Source organism: Bactrocera oleae, chromosome 5, assembly GCF_042242935.1.
Source record: "Bactrocera oleae isolate idBacOlea1 chromosome 5, idBacOlea1, whole genome shotgun sequence".
Lineage (NCBI taxonomy): Eukaryota > Metazoa > Arthropoda > Insecta > Diptera > Tephritidae > Bactrocera > Bactrocera oleae.
In genome coordinates, this window is record NC_091539.1 from 68,423,447 (window position 1) to 68,445,521 (window position 22,075).

Sequence of the window (22,075 nt, forward strand, 5' to 3'; positions counted from 1 at the left end):
GTCTGCTACCTAAATGCATAGCTCCAAATTTAGTGAAAGCAGGCATACAACTGCTTGCTGAATAAACAATATTTATTTTACCGTCAATTGTCAATTACGGGTCACTCAATTTGCATGTGTTGGTAGGAACATACCAAACATATATACTCGTACTTTTAACCGCTGTTGGTATCGTAGCACATCGTATTTTATTTTATAGTATTTCATTTACAAACTTCATTTATACTTAATTACAATTTATTGTAATTGTTGATTATGGATAGTAAAAAGGCTAAATATTTTATTAAAATTTACTAAAAATAAATGTTCAGTTTTACTCAGGCAAACGAATATGATTTGCTTGATTCAAATGTATGTACGTGTGTATTTATAAGTGTTTGTGTGTGTGTGTGTGTTTGTGTGTTATATGTATGTATACTTGTTTCTAAAAATAATTCTAGTGCTGTTTTTCAATCGACATACTAATTTACAAACATTTAAGTTGTACGAAGCGAAAACCGGAAATGTTGTTCCACGTCTATTCAGCGCTTCCGTTGGCTTCAATTTTTTTTAGTGTGTTTCTGTTACTTTTCATTTAAATACTTCAAATGGAAATGTGTGTGAAATGAATAAAAAGGTACGATATTGACTCGCTTTATTATCCATCACCCCACCACCGCCCGTCTGCATATTAGCATTTTTGCATACATGGGTATTTGCCTGATTGTGGCCAATCTCAATATTTGCGTTTATAAATTTAATCCTGTTTCAGATTTAGATACGTCTGTTCCCCCATGTTGTTAGTGTTACTTTCTTCCTCGTCTTTCTGTTGAGTCCGCTGTAGCCAAACATTTGTTATTGCACGTACAGAGACACAGACAGATTTAACGAGAATATTTTTTAAGAGGAAAAAGAAATCAAAAGAAAAAAAGAAAATTTATAAAGATAAATTACATACTTGTATAATAATTTTTTATAATTTAATAAAATTCTATAGACTCAACAAATTTGATGAATATTAGGAAGTAAAATAAATAGCACAGCACCTAATTTTGTAAGTGAATATACATACATATTTACATGTAGGCATAAGTGTCGATGAAAGTACGTACTCATGTCTGTCTGTCCGGGGCAATGTATGTACATATGCATATACGCGTGAATACTACAATTGATATGACAGTCAACACTTAGCCGATATGGAGCGCAAAATATTATAGTATATGTATGTGAAGGCGATTGTGCGAAAATCCCATTCAAATGTGGGTATTTAATATACTTTATGCACATATACACATACATGCGTGTTTACATATGTTCGCTACGTTTTACACATTTCCTAGCAAATATGCAGTTTACATTTAATGTGAACTTATTTTCCAGAGCATTTAATAAATTTTAAATATATGAATTCCATAGAAATATTTGTCCGATGCAAATGGTTTTTAAACACCAAAGCTAATGTGAATATGCGGATGTACGTATCTATATGAGCATTTGTTGCCGATATACTAGGTGATTGATAATCGGTTCAGAATAATATGAATGAAAATGATTCTGAGTGATGTAGCAAGAAACATACATATATGAGCTTTTATGAATAAAAATCAAAATAAAATAATAAAGCTGAAATTATATCGTAAGTTATTGTGAAGATATTGGTACACTCGCAACGTTTTTTAATAAATTATATTTTGACTAAATTTGGGCTATGCATTTTCTGATTTGCCGATAAGAATGATGTCGATTTTTAAAATAAATCGCTACATTGCATTATCGTAAAATATATTATGTACTTAGCTTAAATTGTAATAGATGTAAAATAATTTATATAAATGTACACTTAATTTATCAAATTATTTTTACGACATTTTCGTGCGTTCTCCCGAGAATTTCATTTCTGATTCGCTTCCGTTCGACCAGTCCCAAAACAGGCGACGGCCACGGATCAAGATTTATTTGCGAATATCCACTCGCGTGCATTCCCTAAACTATTTGAGGAATGTGTTAGCTATTGCCATAACAACCAGGCTCTATAATAGACTCACATTTAACTAACCATCTTTGCAAAGTAAATGCATTATTATATTTTTATATATACTTGTATATCTATAATTTTTAATATATTTTAATAAAAATAATCAATAAAAAAATCTTATTAATCGACTGTAACCTTAAACAAAATTAAACTCATCTTCTATACTATATCGAATTGTACTGAATTTTTTTAACACACACAAATCAATACAGTTTTTTCCTAACATCCAAAATGCGACGACGAAATGAAATGCCAAAAGCTCTTTATCTTAATAACAATGAAAATTTAATTAAAACTGTACATTATTGTTTTATACAAAGGCAATAAAATATTGACATGTTACGCATCGAATACATGCACATATATTTGTTTTGCATTAAATTCTGTTGAAGGGCTATTGGGAGGAGAATCCTTCACTCCCCTTCAGCTTCTGGATCTGGGCGGCTTAGAATTTCCTGACAGAGGGCAATATAGTCCTGTGAAAGTTAGGAAAATTATTTTTAACTTAATTATTTACTTAATTTGTATAACAAAGTTGACAAGGAACACAAGTCCATATTAGAAACATGTCACTTACATAAGGAGGCAGACAAAATTGAGATGTACGCACATAGCTGATCGCTGCTAGTATATAACACACCTAGACACTTCTTTTAGCCACATAAACAAAATAATGTATACACACATACTCTAGTAGAAATACAAGTATGCAGTTGTGTTCTTGGAAGGTATACATTCTTTCAGTTCACTTGAAAATGAAAATACGACTGTATGGTATTTTCGCTGGGTCCAAGTTAAAAGTGTTTGTCGCCTATAAACTATGTATAAAAATATTTACTCGAAAATATATAAATCTGTTATCACTGGCATTTTCATGATGCATGAAATGACACCACTTATCCATCAATGTTAACTATAGCTAAATAATACGATTCGACTAACATCGAAAACGTAATTTTTATATTAAAATTTCATACATAAAAAAAAAATTATATCATTACATGCAAGTAATCCAGGTTTTAAATACAAGTAAACAAAGTGCCTGGATTTTATCCTAATGTATCGATGCGAAACATTCTATGTTTATTTAAACGGAGTTATTTTAATTGTATATATATTTTTTTAGTATATAATAATACAAATGTTTTTAAACAGATTATAGACTGAAAATCATGACTACACTATTTAACCTATAATTTTCCGGACTTCTATATGATAGCTTAATAAAAATCGTTCACTTATGACTTAGTGAAATTATATCAACTTATGTTTTTAGTTTCAATTAAGTTCACTTTCCATTAAGAGCGTGTATACAAAATCATTATTTTTGAATATTAAAATTTATTCATCATTCAAAACTACATTAACAGAATGCAAGTTGATGTGAATCTGTGAATGTTTATCTCATTCCTACCAGAGGAGTTATATATATATAAAAATAAAAAATACGGCGTATTAGAAAAAGCTTCGATATTGTATTGAATTTCGTCACTTTTATGATGCATTTGTGTTGGGAAGAATTGGATGAAATGAAAATATGTCTAAGTAGTGTTTTATGACATGCGTTAACAATACAAAACTTCAATACATTAGCAAATGTAGGTTGCTTGACTGTGAAAGTTAATGTGTGTTTTGTGTTTTGCATATAGTGAAGACGATTTCCATGGAAAATTCAATACATTTTGTGCTGATTAGTTATTGTATCTCAGTTTCTAATGTTGTTTGTGTGTGTGTTTTTGGCTGCCTTTCAATTTATTTCTTAAACAAAACGAACTTTCATCATGATCTCTACATTTTTAAGTTTGCTTGAGTTGTTTTTGTGGTTTGTATTTCTTAATTTTTATTAATTTTTCTGTTTTTTTTTTTTCAATGTAAACGTTTTTTATAAAATTTTTTGTTTAATGTAATAGTTATGAGAAAAATTAAAAATAAAAAGAAAAAGGAAAAACGATATTAAAGTTTAAGAGGTGAGCAAAGAAATTTCATTTTAAATTTACCGCTCGAAGTGGCATTTTAACGGTGGCTGCTGCCTGTAGTTGAATTTGATAAGCTAAGCTATGAATTTTGAAGCCATAAAGTCTGAAAAAAAGAAACAACATAAAATCAATTATTATGTTAAAAACGTGGAATAATAATATATTTATATACAAAAATTCTAATATCTTATATCTGGAAATTATAATACCCAAAACCTAAAGCTGATAAAGTGAAGAACTATGTTTAAAGCTTAATTTTCGTTTAGTCCATAAATTTATGCCCATTTAAAAATAAAACTTTACAGGTATTATCTCGTTAACGCATTTATTGCACTATCACGTAAATCAAGAGGGAAATCCCCCGAGATTCTCCAATCTTTACACTAGGAAAAAGTTCTGTTGCATTATAAGCAAAAAATGCCATAACAATTAAAATTTACGGATTTTATCATTTGATAGATTATTTCGTGACAATAAAGAAGCAAAATTCTGGCAAATAGAATTTAATTAACAAATAAATTTTCGTAAACATAATTATACATATATCTTGTGTTTGTAATTCAGAAAACATTCCCTAACAAAAGTTTGAATAATTACGGAGTTGACAAATCTAGGTCGAAATAAAACGCGAAACTATAGTATATATATTTCAATATAGATGAATGGATGTAAAAAAAAAAAAGAAAATACGTTAATTTCGGCTGCAGTAAAGCTTTAATACATAAACATTTTTTTATTCTGATTTTGATCGGTTTGTTTGGATGAAAGCTATAAGCTATAGCGGTCCGATCCGTTCCCATCACAGTCGGGTCTACGTAACCGGAACGGACCCGAATTTTTCCGGCCAAGGACTGTCAAATCGGCAATTCTGCCGCTACAACAACAACAACATAGTGGTCCGTTCTAAACAATATGTTTGGAAATTGTATCTATGCTTTGGGTAATAATCTATGCCAAATTTCATGAAGATACCTTGACAAATAAGAGATTTACATATAATGACTTGAGTTTGATCAGTCAGTCGTATAGCAGCTATATATCCTAATAATAGTAGTACGATCTAAACATTTTTTTCGGAGATTGTAGCTATGCTTTGGATAATGATCAGCTCGACATTGGTTTGATCAGTATCGATATTTTGCCGATACTACAACTATTAAATAATCTATTTCTACAGCTTGATGACGAATAAATAAAACATATGCAAAATAGCATGTATAGTATATCTACAATATGCTACTCAATATTAATTATCTCTTTACTTTCTTATTACTTACCTTGGAACAAATTGATTAGTCGGCCGCTTAGGACGATATTCAGGATGAACCATGAAGAGCATGTGTGGAAATCCCGTGCCAAAGTAAGCACCATCCGTGTGATGATGACGCGACGATTTTGGCGTATATACATCAATACATTTGGGGCAATAGGTTTTTACCATAGCCTCACCAGGTATATCTGATAGACCTGCAATTTATTGAGATTAATTTATGACTAGTGAATAATTTTATTTGTTATGAGTGACGAACCTAAAGGTAACATGGGCTGGCTTTCACAATATACACGTGGGCAATGTCCAAAATCACCAGTTTGGTATTTTTCGATCATTTGCGCAATTCCGCGATTTGTCAAAATATATCGGGCATGTATCAAGCCATACAGCATTTCTGCCGCCTGCTCCGTCATATCTGATTGCAGTTGATTCTCTTCCAGATCGTCTTCTACAATAAGAAAATAATTTTTTTAGTTTTATATATAATTTTTACATTGATAAAATTGTATACATACCTGGTTCGAGATCAAGGATCATATCAAGAGCATTTCTATAATTGGGAACTTGTTCATTTAATCCAGTTAAATTAAATTTATCTTGTATATAATCCTCATCAACCTTTAAAGAGAAGAATGAAGTGTAAATAATATGATATTAAACATTATGTATAGCAATTATATATCCTCTTAAAATGCAATATATATACTTATGTGACCTCAACATTCAAATTGAATCACTCCATGGACGAACTAATAAACAGCAAAGGAATGTTAAATTAAAGGTTAGGGGTGGCGGAATTTTAAATCAAATTATATGGACACAACCTAAGCAAATTTTGTCACCAATAGAAATTCGTACACGCTAACTTCTACCATACCCACATTGTTAAAACTATAGTGATTAGATAACAAAGAGGAATTGAAAATAATATCACAATTTAATTTCTTGCATTAATATCATTATTAAATTTTTCTTAATACTTACCTCACAAAAGAATTCATTGCCGCGCAGCCCACAAAACCATGTTACCCAAGAGACTTCTTCGGAACTGCTCATTTTATTTCTGAAAATTCAAAAGAAAGTGCGAACACAAGGAAACGATATTAGTCTATTTCCGACACATGATACTTTGTACACTTTACTTAAATTTTTACGGATTCTACTCACAGTAGGGATAGAATTTTGGCCAAATTAACAAACTAAATTAATAACACAAAATAAAACTATTTCTCTTAGACGTTTATCTGCAGAATTTCTTGCAATTTTATTCAGTTTTCTTTTATTAAAGCACAGTTTAAATGAGCAATGGTATTCGCTTTTCATTCACAATTCCGACATTTTTGCCAGCAGCTACGAAAATGAATAAAATATTTTATGCCTCGCTTTCTGACTACTTCTTTATCATCTTGTCCACTTTCAAATATCATTCGTTAACTTTACCTATCCTCCTCCATCTTAATTCTTTTTCAGATAGCGGCAACACTGTTGCACTAAAAACCGAACAACACCAGTTCTCCTGCTCACTCACGGTAGAAAAGGAAACCGATTATTGATATAGCGGACAATATGAGAAGGTACGGTACACGCTAAAAGCCAATTAATCAACCGACCGACCGACTACTTCACTAACTCAAAATGCCTCCTTGTTTTCTTTCCCCGCAAATACAGATACATTTATCCAATGAAAAAACTTTTAGTGTATCGTTTTCACACCCGCATTTATATTTTTAATTTCCTTTAATATATTCTGCAACAAGTAACCTTAATTAAAATTCTTTTCACAGCACTTTTACACATTTAATTTAATTTTATTCTTTTAAAACGGTACACTCACCTATTGTTACTTTGCCCAGCCACACTCCACAGAAAATTAAAATTAAAAGAAAATTTCACAAGAGAGGAAAACCAAAAGGGAGAGTCAAAACCAGGGTTGTATGACACCAACTTTAGTGTTGCACTTTCTTAGTACCTATTTTGAACTTACTTCATTTATTTCTCTTTCTCATGCTGTACGTAAACAACCACGAACAATATGTAGTGAAATATACACAAAAATATATATTTTCCATGTTAAATGCAACTACTACAAATAAAAAACATTTTTAATACATATTTTTTATTAATATATTTTACTTGGTTCCCCAAATATCCAAAACGATTAATCTATGTGAAATATTAAACAAGATTTTATATGCAAATAACAACTATATGTAGCGGTTTGCTGCTAAATTAAATTTTTTTTAAATTTCTTCATTTTATATGGTTAGTAATGCTTCAAAAATGAATAATTTATTCTCTTTTTTATAGTTATGCATATATCTATTTATTTCATTTGCATGAGAGGAAAAATATAAAACTTCGCAGATTTTGGCATTTCTTGGCACTTATTTGAAAACCATTTAATTTAGTTCTGTTTTTTAATGTGTTTTAATAATGTGGCAACATTGTTGTTTTTGAGCACGTTGTGCCACAATCATAATAAAGTTGTTCAAATTTTACAAAATGTTGGAGGAAGAAAATTTAGATCAAAAGCCACGTAGAGGTGCTAAATCTGTTCCATCACGTTATTTTCATTCGCCTGTGCCTGAGGAAGAGGTTAAGGCTATTAAATTGAAAAGTGTCAGCCAACAGAATTTCTCAGGTGAAGTCATTAAGGTTGAACAAGAGAAGCAGATCGGGTTTAAAAAAACTTTTTACCGCAAAGGGGCACCTAAAAAGCATATTAAAACAGAAACAAACACAAAAATTCCAAAAGAACTCCTCAAAAAGTATGATAAAGGGGAAAAGGTAAGAACTAAAGGTGTAAAAACTAAATTTTTCAAAGAGAAACAAGAACGCAAAGAAGTATATCTGCAATATGCAACGGAACAAGCAGCGCGAACCGAACTTTTACTTACAGAACAACAGGGTTTTATTGAGCCAGACGAGGAAGAGATAACTGCACAGTACCGGCAAGTAGAAATCGCTAAAAATGTAAGTACTTAGATATTTGGTATTGACGATTTACTTAACGAATTCTACTATTTAAGGTCGACATTTTGTCCGCATCGAAACATTTCAAACTGAATCTTGATTTTGGTCCGTATTCTTTGCGTTATACCAAAAATGGTCGCCATTTGTTGCTTGGTGGACGCCGCGGACATGTTGCTGCATTTGATTGGGTTACAAAGAAGCTTCTTTGTGAAATGAACGTAATGGAGGAAGTAGCTGATGTTTCGTGGTTGCATGTACACACCATGTTTGCATGTGCGCAAAAAGATTGGGTCTATATTTATGATAGTCAAGGCACCGAATTGCATTGTATAAAACGTTTATACAGAGTTAACTGTATGGAGTTCTTACCTTACCATTTTCTTCTTGCTACTGGTAATAAAGATGGCTACGCATCATGGCTGGATGTATCTATTGGCGAGTTAGTCAGCAATTTCAATACTAAACTTGGTGATATACGATTAATGCATCAAAACCCAGGAAATGGTGTTTTATGCATTGGCGGAACTAAAGGCGTAGTGTCCATGTGGTCGCCAAAAGTGAGAGAACCTCTAGCGAAAATGCTATGTCACTCCACACCTATGAGTGCATTGACTGTTGATCCAAAAGGTCAATATATGGTCACGGCGGGCCAAGATCGAAAAGTTAAGGTTTGGGATATACGCGCTTTAAAAGGGCCACTTGTGAGTTATCGATTGAGACTGCCTGCTAATCAGGTTGTGGTGTCTCAGCGTGGATCTCTAGCATATTCACAGGTAACAATATTTGACAATATGTTTATTATTATTTTATTTTTTATTATTTTCAAACGAAATTTATTATTATTTATGAAGGGCACGTATTGTGAGATTCAATCGAACTTGTTATTGGGAGAAAAGGCTGAAACGCCATACCTGCGTCAAATGTGTGATTCATTTGTGCATGGCATGCGCTTCTGTCCCTATGAAGATATCCTCGGCATAGCAACAGCCAAAGGATTTCAGTCATTGCTTGTTCCCGGCTCGGGCGAACCCAATTATGATGCTTTGGAAGATAATCCTTATCAGACCAAGTCACAACGTCGTGAACATGAAGTGCATGCACTTTTAGAGAAAATACCACCAGAGTTGATTACTTTGGATCCCAATGAAATTTCTGCTGTTGATGTTCCCACGCTGCAAGAAAAGGTTGATGCGAAGCGAGCATTATTCCATTTGAAACCACCAAAAATAGACTTTAAGTCGCGCCATAAAATGAAGGGTCGCGGTGGAAGCGCGAAGGCTTCACGTAATAAGCAAATCGTTAAGGAGCTCAAAAGAAAGGTATATCACATTAAACAATTTTATGACAAAAACTCATTTATGTTTCTTTATACAGGAGTTTATTGAAGATATCAAAAAGTCAAAACAAACTATCTTCAAACAACACACAAAGAAAGCAAGCGATTTTATACCTCTCGACTCAAGTGTACCGTCGGTACTGGATCGTTTTAAACCAAAAAGTACGAAGAAGAAGTAATTAAACAAAATCAGTGCCCATTTTAATATAAATTTGTTTATTAATATACAAATAGTAAATAACCACATTTCTATACTGAAATTTTAATCTTGCATAATTTAAACTTGAAGACGCTTATTTGTTAACATTATTTAGGTTGGTTAGGTTTGTTATGTGCTTTTGTCGGATAATATGTATTTGAAATAGTTCACAATTCTTTTGTCAGTAATATGTTTATCGATATTTTGATGCAAAAGTTCTTTATATTCAGAAGCAAATTTTCTTTCGGTCCAGTAAAATAAGTTCATGATATGTTTTTTCCCCTCAAATGCATTTGGTGCTCCAGAAACTTGTATTTTCTGCAAGTTTTCAATAACAGCTTCAATTTTACTTTCCAACGCACGTAGAAATGTTGAATTTTTTTGCTTGGCTAAAGTTGACATAGCAATAACGGTAGCCACTTGAATACTAGGCTTGAGTAAAAGTTGTGGCAAATATTCTAAGAAGCGAACGAACGTATCCTCCCCATAATGTTGTCTCAGCGGTGGTGTTTGCACAATGTCGCAAATAAGTGTGAGTACCTCTATTTCTGAATTGTTTTTAGTAGGAAAATTATTTCGCAGAAAGGCGTCTATGGTGCTGTTCAGTAATGGTAGCATTAGATCTTTATGCAATTGTAAAAATTTAATATCGTTCTCAAATAAGCTAATACGCAAAGCTTTTATCAGAGCATGGTGATTTTGCAAAGGATGCGCTGAGAGATTGGAAACAACTTCTTCAAGGTATTTGAATAGCGTAGTGAACCTTTCAATTTGGGTATCTATTAAAATATTTGTTTTGTAAAATTGGCACATTAGGTATGCCATACATATATTTTGTTCTAAGCATAACTCTCCACCGCTAACACTTAACAATTTTAAATGTTTCTTGTAAGATTTCTTATTCAACCCCGGATCTGGAATAAATGTTGAATAATAACAATTAGAGCTCGAAAATATAGAATTGATATAATTTTACCTGTTTCACTACTTTGTTGGTATGGAAAACCATCAGTTAAAAAACTGTCAGCAAAAGTCTCCGCATATTGCTGTTGAAACCAAGCGCTCAGTTGGTGATTGCTTTCGGTCTCCTCATGCAACTCAATTAACATCCAGATATTTTGTAGAATTTCTAATGCAACTTTTAATGTTTGTGCTGCTTCACTTGTCAGTGTTGCTGACATTTTTTGGTCTTGCGGTCGCACTTCAATCCACGATTCCACTAGTAAAGGCAGGAGATGGTTAACGTATTCTCGCAGTCTGTCTTCTTCACTTCCTTCTATGGCGTCAGCACTTTTAACGCCTAGCGATGGTCTCAGCGCTGCTAGCAAGTCGATTTTGTTCGCTGGACTAAGGAATTTTCTCTTCACATTGTAGTGCTGTGGAACATTTGGGTTAAATGTGACATTTTTAGTGAAGCTGTTTACAATTTTTCGAGTATTATTTGCACGTTTGTTTTCAACTAAAGTAGCGAGCATTTGACACAAGCGTTCCAAAACTTTAGTACGCCACTTTATTGTAGTTTGCTTTTCACCTAAGCGAACAGTAAGAGTACGACTGGTGTGATCACCTTCTTTGCGCGCTCTTGAAATCATTTCAAGAAAGTTTCGTATAATCTTCACACTGTGTGTAACTACTAATTGTGGCACATGTTCCATTAGAACATCAAGCATGAGTAGTGAATCTTCTTGTATCGCTGGTTGAATGTGTGTCATAGCACATCGTAAATAAGATGAAATTATATGGAAGAAAGGCACAACTTCATCGGTTTTTAAAGCAGTTAAAAGACATTTCAACACCTTAAATGAATCTCTTCGTGTCTCCCTATCTATATCCAACGATATTGCAGAAACACTTTGAAACAGGCTATGCATATAACCAGTTAGATTAACACGCTTGGTAACGATGGCCTCGCGTAGATTTCGAAGCGCATCAGCACGCACATTGGAGCTGTGGTGTTTTAAACGTGAAATAGTTTCCTTTAAGTTCAGTTGACGTTCTCCGTCCGCGAATTGTGACTCCTTCAACTGTTCCCTTATCGTAATTTTACGGACCTTGAATTCCGTTTTTGTGACATTTAGACCTTTAGGCAATTTAGTTGCCTTTAGTTTTACTTTTGCCTTCTCAGACCGTAATTTCTTCTTATGGCTCACCATTTCGCGTTTTATTTAAATAAAATATTATATTCTAAAAAAAAACCAAAACAATACTCCACGTTTTTTATTCCAATCTTGAATATTTAAGTGTTGCCACATAACTTTTTAAACAAAGTTGATAGAGTATTTACATCGTATAAGTCGACGAAATTAGATGGCCTTTCTACAAATCTAAAATGATGAGATGATACCACATTGGGCGGGGATTCATAAAATATAAACAATGATAATCATTATACTCTGATCGATAATATATTCATAGTCGAGAAAAATTGCGCAAGGCATTGAATAATCTGTTCCTTTGTATTAAAGCGAGATGGACAATGTATCCACAAAGTCACGGCTTCTGAAACTCCAATACTTTAAAATAATTGGCGCGGACACACTACTCATAAGGACTTTGCGTAAAAAAAAGGATGAAGGATTACACGTACCTTGACACGGGCCTTGAAACTCATTGAAATTTTAACTGGTACCAAACCACTAGCTAAATGCTAGCATTTATTAAACCTAACTACTCTGATTCTAATACCGCTCAAACAACGCAGTTACAATCAAAAGCGATAGAACAGCAAATAATTGAGTACACATGTCCAAAGCAGTCGGGTCTATATAACTGACAGAGACTCAACTTTTGTTCACCTCAACAATAGTAACAATTATACATTTTTATGATTGACATTTTGACTTATTTATAGAAAAATTAGCGTAATAAGATATTTACGAAAAATTTAAAATACTTTTCAGGAATAAGAAAAAAATCTCCTAAATAATTTTTATTTCTGTATTATAGAGCGACAGTTGAATTTCGATTCCAGTTCCGTGCACTGAACAATGAAACACAAATTTTTATTTAAATGCTGTAAAAAAGTAAAAACTGGTGTCTTTATTGATTAATCCGTTTTTTCTTGGTTTTCAGTCACGAACAATGTTCATAGGGGTATAGAGAATGGCTGGAAGAAAACATTTTTTAAGCAAAAAATAATTTCGCAATAGGAAAAATAACATTTTAACATAAAATTATCAAACATATTTAAATTGTTGAAACTCAAAAGAAATCTAGTAACTAATTGAATATTCACATTTTATGCAATAATTAAGAGATTATTATCAAAACGAAAAGGCGAAATTCAATAGAATAACAATGCTCATTCTCTAAGGTTGGAATAACAAATAAATAATAAATTGTTAGTGTTCTAAAATTTACAGTAGTTTAAATAAATGAACTTACAAGAATTATTATTTCATGTTTTGAGTATTGGCAGAAATTAGAGTAATAAATCAAAGGCTTTCTATATATACTAGAGATAAGTATGTTTGTAATTTAGCCAGTAAAGAGCTTCTAATGAGTGCATTCTTGTCACAGTATCCATCGTGCAACTTTTGTTCTTGTTGTAATGAGATGCACCTTTTTTTATACGCACATATGATTATATACGCATATGGGTGTTAAGCTGTTAAAACTCCATTTAGGCAGAATGAAATGCTGAACTTCCAAATCCCCACAGTTTACTTGGTTGAAGCGAAATGTTAGTACGGATTCTCCAACGACGACGCCTTTTATAGCTGTCTGCGTTCCCATTTGAATACTTGAGTTCGTTTAGCAATGTTTTTAAATTACCAAATTGAATACGTTCATTACAAATACAGAAATAAATAAAGAACTGACAAATAAATAAATAAAATCTAACAGTGTAGAAAATATCACATAGTAAGGAGTCTACATAGTAGGCACCAAATATCACTTGTTTGCTTTGTACTATAAATTTTGTAGAGTCGTTGGCAGTACCAACATGGAATATGAATTTTACATGTAAAAATAATTATTTTGAGTAATAACAATTGTAATGATTATTTATAAATTAGTTATGGTGGTAGCTATAATTCAGTTTTTTTTTTTTTATCAGCTATAGCAAACATAATTTATTTTATTCTTTGATATAAGTTTATATTTAATTCTATAGAGTACATTAATGTTATATATTTGTTAGTAGTAACTGCAATAGTTTTCGAATAATTTTGCATTTGCTTAAATTTTTATATTTTTAGTAATTTAATATACAAGTATCTTTTAAAATAAGAGCGGATATTTGATTTTTTTTTGTTTTGGGATAAACTCATCAAATAACAATGAAATATCGTATATATTTTTATGCATATAGTTTGAGTTTTAAACATACCATACATAGCACGTGCCTTTAACATGTATATATGTATGTTTTATTTTCTTTTTGCCTTAATTAAACCAACTGAAATAAATATTGTGTCTGCGCACATTTAAGCAACTGTTAACAGTTAGTTATATTTTTATAATGAGTTTTCGCAATTATAACTACGTAATGTGTGCTTCTTAATTCTTTCTTGCTTTTGATTTTAAGTGTTTTTTTTATAAGCTTCATACTTGTTTTTTGTTTTTTTTGTTTTGTTAGCGACTTGTTTGCGCAGCAATTGCACAACAAAGTGCAATATAAAATGCCGTAACAAAGTGTTGGGCGAGTTTTAATTTATTATATGTTTTAATAAAGTTTTCTGTTCGCTTAAGCGCTTGTAAAAGACAAATAGCATATCCTTTGTAAGCTTAAAATGTTCGAAGGCATATTATTTAGCTATGACTTCAACAAGAAATACATATGTGAATTCATTTTAATATTTTTATGCGCATACTATTGGAAGTATTTGCAGAAAAACTGTTAGAAAGTGAGAGGGGCGTGTACATTTTTTTTTTAACAAACAATAATGTTGCGTATACAATGTTACAAATATTACAAGTAATACAATGAAAAATTGAAATAAAATATTAATTTTTAACTTACAACTATGATTTACAGCAGATTTAGACGTGTTACGACCTAGTGGTAAGGACATATAAATTTTGTTTGTTACGAATTTAAGGTATGGGTTAGTGAGAAGCGCAAAATTTTTTGATCATATTAGCATTATATAACTGGCCACTAATTTCGTTCAGCCATACTTTATTTTTTATTGCTCACACTTTCATTTCTATAATTATATTTGAATATGGTTGTTCTTATTATTATAATGCTATATTGTGATATAGCAATAGTAAATACTACTGAATTTTTACATTTGTTACTGTTTGTGTCATCATTTATTTTGGCAAATACATTTGTTTACCGGTTTTAATAAACATTTTTGCACATTGAACAAAATATTTTAAATTTTTTTCAAACCAATTATAATCAAGCAACTACAATTAATTAAGTTATTGTGTACAAAAATACAATTTTGGTAATAGTTGAGGGTAAATCGTCATTTTATTTACTTAAAAGTGTTATTGGTATTTTAATACCTTGGATGAAAGTTTTCCGCTGCGGTCTAGAATATCAATATGATAATTTTGTATACACTTTAATGTACGGCATTCAAGAAATATTTAAAGAAAAATTTTAAAGCCTGTTGCTCTTTTATAACTTACACGCTAAATTAAAAATTATAATTAAAATTTGTGTTGAACTTTGTATATACTTAAATATACGAACTAAAAATTATATATGAACTTATAGTCTAAGTGCTTTTAATAAATCCAGGCGTAAAAATGTGAATTTTTGAAAGTCAAGTAAAAGTTTTACCGTTATTCAGTTATTATTTTTTTTTTACTAATTAACATTTAACTAAAATTTTGTTTATTTGTTGGTGAAAAATATGCAAGAATAATGTTGAGCTGCATTATGATTTTGAGCATGTATGTATGTTAATGGAAGTATGAAAGCATAAGTAGTATATACATATGTATGTTGAATTTTTAAAATTAAAATGGCAAATTTAAAGCTTGTTTGGATCAAAGTGTAAAGGGAACACTGCTTTTTCATAATTAGAAAAATTTCACGCCTTTCGTTAGTATACACATTTAACTGGAGCCATTTTTCATTGTTTTGTGAAATAAAATTTGAAATACTTTAAACGTTTACGTCAATATTAAATCGCAAATAGTCATTTAAAAGTGAAATGACTGCTTACTTAAATTGTAAGTCATAACTTCAATTGTCATATACAATTTTAATGCTAGTAGGGATGATTATCGAGCACCGCACAAAGTGCTATTGAACTTTTGCCAGTGTCATATTAAAGCTAACAATGTTGCTAATGACTTTCAATAACATAAGTTGAAAATTACATTTCCTAAATAATTTGACATTAAATAGCTGATTTATACAGAATTTGAAAATAGTAAGGTCAATGATATAGGAAGCTTGCATTTTTTTAGCGGCGGTAACTAGAACTACATTACATCAAATTAAAATAAAAAATGCGAATACCATTTAAGCCATATATGGAGAGATATGAGGTGGCACTGCCTGTTTGAAATCTAATAATTTTTAATATTAATATGTTATATGATATAGCTTACGGTGAAGACAATTTGAGGATTGCACATACTTGTATATAAATGTGGATGCTTTTTAGAAGTTACAACAAATCTATAAATTTGCATGTGCTCTTACAAATATTATACCAAACTAAGCGACAGAGAAAAGCAAAAATTATAACGACTTAAGCAATTCTCGCTTCTTACTTCGTTCTACCATATGCATTATTTGAAAAAAAAAACATATTAGAAATTTAAAGTGAAAATAATGTTTACATAAATATACGCGCCCCATTGCAGTTATTCGTTTCATACATGTGCGTGTGGAAATCATCGTAAATATATGTTGTTAAATGATATAAACAAGTACTGCTATGTTATGTGTGGTCTAATTATAAATTATCTTTTCACTTTCAATACAGAACGAAGACTTTCGTGCCACTTATATTTTAATTATTTCACTCACACCAATGTCAAATTTAAAGTTAGCGAAATATGCATATTTTTTTTTAGAGAAATATGCGATTTCAAAATATTTCTACGATTTGTTTGTGTAGTTTTAATTTGCTACACAGTTATAGAAATGTTTGACAAAAGAGATTTGATTCAGAAATCGGTTTTTCTAAATATCCGAATACTTAATCATGTTTCAAAACAATGCGTTGCCCTTTGTTGCGCTTTCCATCGTTTCCACCACCGTCTCTGTTGCTTCCACCGCTGTCATACATTTGTCGCCTGGTCTCCAAGCGATCAAATATACCTTTCCGTGAATTATTACTGCTACTGCTGCGTGACGATCCCCCACCAGTGCGGCGATTGCGACTGCCATCAGATGAGTGCAAATCGCTTTCCTTACGGCCACCACCTCCTGAATTACTTGATGTAGACGATTTTAGTACCACTCGTCGGTTGCTTGAACCGAATGGTGCTGACGATGCAGATGATCTTTGAGATGTCGTATTGTTACTGCTACGACTAGATTTTATGTTTGCCTTACTAGATGGTGGTGGAGCTATTGGTTCAGGTGTTGGTGTACGTGAGACGGCTGGTTGTGGTGGGGACGGTGTTGGCGTGGCCAACAGGCGATCCTCCATTTCTAGCATTAATTCATCTTCATCGTAGTCGAGCTCCACTTCATCATCACTCGGCGAGGACAGACGTCGTGTTTGTTTCAATAATGCCGCCGGTGGTGGTGTTGGTGTATGGGTTTCCTTTTTAGGTACTGGTTTTATTATGGCTGTATTGCTGCTGCCACAATTAACACCACCACTGCTGCTTGTGACATTTGTTATATGATCGTTAAGGTTCCGTTTTGCTTCTGGCAAAATTTTTGCAGTCGGAATTTGTTTGCGCTGATTTTGCGCATGAGGCGGTTGTTGCGACTTCTGACGTGGAAAATCGTCATCAGAATATTGCGGCTGCTGTTGCCGTTTCTTTAACGATATTATTTTGCGTTCTGTTACTACAATTGGTTTAAGTTTCTGCGTCTGATTTTCACTGGCACTGCTAGGGACATTGCTACCGTTATTGTTACTAGCATTATTGGTCTGATTAGGACGCTGATCCTATAAGGTTAGGGTTTAGAAACATATTTACGTTTTTTATCGTATTGAAACAGTTTTAATTGTGTATTAAAAAACTTTTAAAAATATCGGTAATGAAAGCTACTTTAGAAGTATGAAAGATTCGAAAATTTAATTATAAATATATGGTAGAATACATATGTATGTATACAGTTTACCGGAAATTCTTAATTATATTTGAACAAAAAAAAAAAAACTCCAAAACTTTGATTAAATGTTCGATAACAAAGAAAACAATTTTGTTTTTAAGAACGAAACCCTAAATTAAAGGATATATGATGTCTTATGCTCCAAGTTCGAATATCCATTTTTCAAGCCGAGAGTTCACCGCCAATTTGCGATAAATAGAATAATAATGCATTGTAAAACTCACCTCATATTGTTTTTCCTCTGCGGCGCGTCTTCTTTTCAATTCCTTGTCCTTGAGTATTTTTTCTCGCAATGCTTTCTGCTTCTCTATTTCCAGCCTATATACACGTGTCTCTTCGTCCTCTTCAACCTATGGATTAAATTTTAATTAGCTATCATACAAGTACTTGTACATTTGATATAAACCGTACATCTGGGCGATCGCGATCACCTCCACGTCGAAAACTTCCGCCCGCTCGTGGTAAAGGAGATAAACTGCGTCTGCGTTTAACATATGCTCCACCACCTCTTTTATCATAATCACGGTCTCGACTATTTCCACGACGAAAACGATTTCCTCTTGGGCCCATGTTACCATTACCGCCTCCTACACCACCACGTTCGCGATCAACTGGACCGCGTTCCCTTTCACGGTCGCGATCTCTTTCGCGATCTAAACGATCTCGCTCACGGTCACGATCACGTTCTCTCTCTCGATCGCGTTCACGTTCTCTGTCAAAGTGTGAACCGGTCCCGCCGGTGCCTCCGCCACCGCTTCTCTTATTTGGTGGAGTAAAGCTGCGTTCACGTGAATGTGTTCGAGAACGGCTACGACTGCGGCTTCGTCTGCCAGTGAGCGGTGAACGCTCATGCCTTCGTTTCTCGATATGCTCTCTGTTTTTATTAATGAATTCCTCCTGTTGACGCAGTAACTCATCGTCACTTTGTAAGTGTGAGACATGACTGCTAATTGTTGACATAAATTGAGTTTCTTTTATAAACTTATTTGTTGCTGCTTGAACGCCACCCTTAAAATTTGGATTAATAAGTACTTTGCTAGGGCGTAATGTTGACGATGTTGCTGGACCACAATTGTTATTGGCAGAAACTTGTGACGCCTGCACACTGGTACTCGGATGTGGTAGCTGTAGAGGAGCTTGAGGAGGCTGCAATGGTAGTTGTTGGGGAGGTCTAATGGCCGGGTTGTTTATAAAGTTTGGCCCTAAGCCTTGTGGCGGTAAATTTGATAATAATGGGCGCGGCAAACGCATGTTCGGACGCATTACCATAGGTCCAGGTGTTGGGCCTATACCTGTATTGTTGCCACCTTGCATTGGTCCGCCAACGAGTTCAGGTCGGAACATAGCTCGTGATGGATGTGACATAGGACCGAAGTTCTGATTGAAAGGTACCCCATTACCAGTATTATAATCATGTGGATACATATTGACTGGATTAGGATGCCTAAAATTCATAGGCCCACTTGGGCGAAATCCGGGGAATGGGTGTCGTGGACGATGGGAAATTGAAGGATTCATGGGATCGTGTGGGTGGAGAGGAATTTGTGCATTTGGGTTTGTTGGTTGTGGTCCCATTGTTCCGGGATTTGTAGATGGCGGACCGTGTGCTGTGTTGTGTGGTGCATAAGGTAGGGGCGGTTGTTGTAGCGGGAATTGACCTGGAATGAGGGCGGAGGATGTGTGGGTTAGCGTTGTTGAAACGATTGTTGTTCTCGCCGCGGGGAGCCCGTGCGTTGTCAATAGAAAATTACCGTGTGATGGTGGATAGCGGAGGAGTGGCCTCTGACCGTGGTAAGAGCCACGTAGTGAATGGGGCCGCAGCAGTGGATTTCCTCCACGTTTATTATGCATGAAGCGGGAATGATGTTTTTCTAAAAGTAGAAAGCAAATATTTTGATTATATAGTTTATAAATAAGTAAATATATTGTATAATTATTGCTTGGTATTTACCTGTCGATTCATTGACTCCTGCATCAAAATCACGTTCATTTGTTGTTTTTATATTTGTACGTGTCTCACGTTCTTCTTCCATATCCTCTCTAGGATCGGAATAATCACTGGCGCTTAGAGGGGTCACTCCCAAACTTTCTTGTGAGCTTTGAATGAAGGAGGAATCAGTCATATTACTGGTGCTGCAACTAATGACTGATGAATGATCTACTTCAACTTCTTTACTACTGCTTGAAGTCACTTCGTCGATATTTGTAGTGTTTGACAATGCAGTCTGTGTAGACGCTGGCGCTACCGTCTGTGTTAATTCCCTTTGGGGTTGAGACCTTGTGGGTTCTTTAAATTCCGCATGTGCAGGTGCTGAATTCTCACTTGTGGATACATCGTCTGTTATATCACCATGTTTTAAATTATTTGCAACCAAATGTGTTGCTGCCGTTGAAGTCACTTCTGTTGCGTCTGCGGTGACTTGTTTGACTGTGTTCTTGACAGATTTTGCAGTATTAGCTGTTCCAACTGCAGACATAGTCTGAGCTGTACTAGCGTTGTTAGATCCATTTTGATTTTCTCCTTTTTCTTGTATACGTTCATTAACCCATTGTTCTGCCTCTGCCTTTATTTGTTGTTTAACTTCTTTTGTTACATCTTTTTCTAATTCTTCAGTGATGAAATTAAAAATTCAATATTTATTTAATGTACATAAATATGTAAATGTAAAAAAAATAAATTTATTTACCATCGTCTGACAATAGTAGTTCATCTTCATCGGCGCCATAAAGTGCTTGATCATCAATATCATCACCCAATTCATAGTTCAATAAATCATCGCTATAATAATTACAAAATACATTTTTTAGTGAAAATTTTAACAGCTGCAATTTCAATGTGGCGAAAATCAACCCCCCAACAACGAATAGATTTCAAAGCATATTTTCGAGTGTTTACTACAAGTATCACAATATATTTCATTTTCAATACACAATTTATTATTTCAATTATTGATTTTGCATTAAATATATGTAAAATATTTAGATTTATAGTAAATATTTACAAAATAATTCACTGAAAATTCACTTACTTCAAATTTAAGTCAGACATTTTGATAATTGAACATTACAACCACGCACACACATTTGTCCTTACTTTCTGGACACTGACAATTTATATAGTGTTGCAACTTTTGCCTTTCGATTGACGTAAAGTAGGAAAGAGACGACACGTTACTTGAAGTTGTTGTTGTTTACGTTGCATTACTGAATATAGTGTTGACAAGTTTACGTTATTTTTAATAGTATAACAAATATCGATTATCTATCGATAAATATATACAGATGATTTAAAAAAAATGCACTGAAAATATTACTTTGCTCGACTGACTTGACATCAATAGATAAATATTGAAGTATGAAGTAATGTAAGCAATAAAATTGAAGTTGTGATAACCCGCAATGTTATACTCCCTAGAAAAATTGCGTACAAATAAAAATGTTATAATTTGTAAGTTTTCAGTAAGAAAGTTTAAACTCTATAAGTAAGTATATCTATATCAGGGTAATTCTAAAAGTATTTGGATACCCAGCATGTCGCTGCTACCGAAACTCCAAACATTGGAAGCATAAACCAACACATGCACAACGTGCAACTCATAAGGTCTTTGAGAAAGAAAGGGATGGACGATTACACGTACACAAGAGTTTTGGTTAGAATTGCCTATTGGGCCCAAAGAAACTCATAAAAACTTTCTTGAGGTGGCTTCAGGGTATTAAAGTATAAAATGATCAAATTATTAAAATTGTAGCTGACTGATTTTTTCTGTATGTCTTTTATAAGAAAGTTTAAATTCTATAAGTAAGTATATCAATCTATAAGAGGGTAGTCCTAAAAGTTGTTTTTAGGTAATTGAAAAAGTATCGACCTCATCCATTAATTCACGCAGAGTTGCATTCATTACCAACCTTCAATTCACAACAAATTATGCCAGTTGCTAATTTGTCCTTTGAAGAATTTACAATTGTGTTTTCTTTATTTGGTCGAGAGCTTCTTCCCACGCCAAAAAAAAGTTTTAGTAATCAATTGTTAAAGTCTAAAATGAAATAGTGTGTATTTTCATTTTTGACAGTTATTCACAATGGTTAAAC

At 33.0% G+C, this 22,075-nt stretch overlaps 4 protein-coding genes and 1 long non-coding RNA gene across 9 annotated transcripts; 2 read left to right on the forward strand and 3 right to left on the reverse strand.

Moving 5' to 3' along the window:
- Window positions 1-150: 150 nt before the first annotated feature.
- CkIIbeta (casein kinase II subunit beta) lies at window positions 151-7,201 on the reverse strand. Of its 4 annotated transcripts, none has more exons than XM_014243730.3 (7): window positions 7,101-7,201; window positions 6,251-6,329; window positions 5,782-5,884; window positions 5,523-5,714; window positions 5,271-5,460; window positions 4,015-4,096; window positions 151-817 (listed from the first exon to the last, which is right to left on the reverse strand). In XM_014243730.3, exons 2-7 carry the CDS (start codon window positions 6,320-6,322, stop codon window positions 737-739), a joined length of 720 nt encoding a protein of 239 aa, XP_014099205.3. In that variant the 5' UTR covers window positions 6,323-6,329; window positions 7,101-7,201; the 3' UTR covers window positions 151-736. The 4 variants fall into 4 exon arrangements, 3 of the variants coding, with proteins under 3 accessions (XP_014099205.3, XP_036221538.2, XP_036221537.2); XM_036365645.2 differs by lacking the exon at window positions 7,101-7,201 and adding an exon at window positions 6,434-6,633; XR_004977052.2 differs by lacking the exons at window positions 151-817; window positions 7,101-7,201 and adding exons at window positions 2,280-2,493; window positions 2,595-3,869.
- Window positions 7,202-7,701: 500 nt separating this feature from the next.
- LOC106624061 (WD repeat-containing protein 46) lies at window positions 7,702-9,835 on the forward strand. The gene is made up of 4 exons (XM_014243732.3): window positions 7,702-8,239; window positions 8,296-9,012; window positions 9,091-9,558; window positions 9,614-9,835. The coding sequence occupies exons 1-4, from the start codon at window positions 7,769-7,771 to the stop codon at window positions 9,752-9,754; spliced, it is 1,797 nt and encodes a 598-aa protein (XP_014099207.3). The 5' UTR covers window positions 7,702-7,768; the 3' UTR covers window positions 9,755-9,835.
- On the reverse strand, window positions 9,771-12,030 carry LOC106624060 (testis-expressed protein 10 homolog). The gene is made up of 2 exons (XM_014243731.3): window positions 10,751-12,030; window positions 9,771-10,688 (listed from the first exon to the last, which is right to left on the reverse strand). The coding sequence occupies exons 1-2, from the start codon at window positions 11,925-11,927 to the stop codon at window positions 9,904-9,906; spliced, it is 1,962 nt and encodes a 653-aa protein (XP_014099206.3). The 5' UTR covers window positions 11,928-12,030; the 3' UTR covers window positions 9,771-9,903.
- Window positions 12,031-12,697: 667 nt separating this feature from the next.
- LOC118681332 (uncharacterized) lies at window positions 12,698-13,153 on the forward strand. Its single transcript, XR_004977056.2, has 2 exons — window positions 12,698-12,789; window positions 12,847-13,153. It is a non-coding gene; the product is annotated as an uncharacterized lncRNA (long non-coding RNA).
- Window positions 13,154-15,183: 2,030 nt separating this feature from the next.
- LOC106624058 (uncharacterized) lies at window positions 15,184-21,120 on the reverse strand. 2 transcript variants are annotated; one of them, XM_014243727.3, is made up of 7 exons: window positions 21,016-21,120; window positions 20,674-20,765; window positions 19,938-20,594; window positions 19,738-19,857; window positions 18,398-19,644; window positions 18,211-18,336; window positions 15,184-17,819 (listed from the first exon to the last, which is right to left on the reverse strand). In XM_014243727.3, exons 1-7 carry the CDS (start codon window positions 21,033-21,035, stop codon window positions 16,893-16,895), a joined length of 3,189 nt encoding a protein of 1,062 aa, XP_014099202.3. In that variant the 5' UTR covers window positions 21,036-21,120; the 3' UTR covers window positions 15,184-16,892. The 2 variants fall into 2 exon arrangements, with proteins under 2 accessions (XP_014099202.3, XP_014099201.3); XM_014243726.3 differs by having other exon boundaries at window positions 18,398-19,857.
- Between the last annotated feature and the right edge of the window lie 955 nt (window positions 21,121-22,075).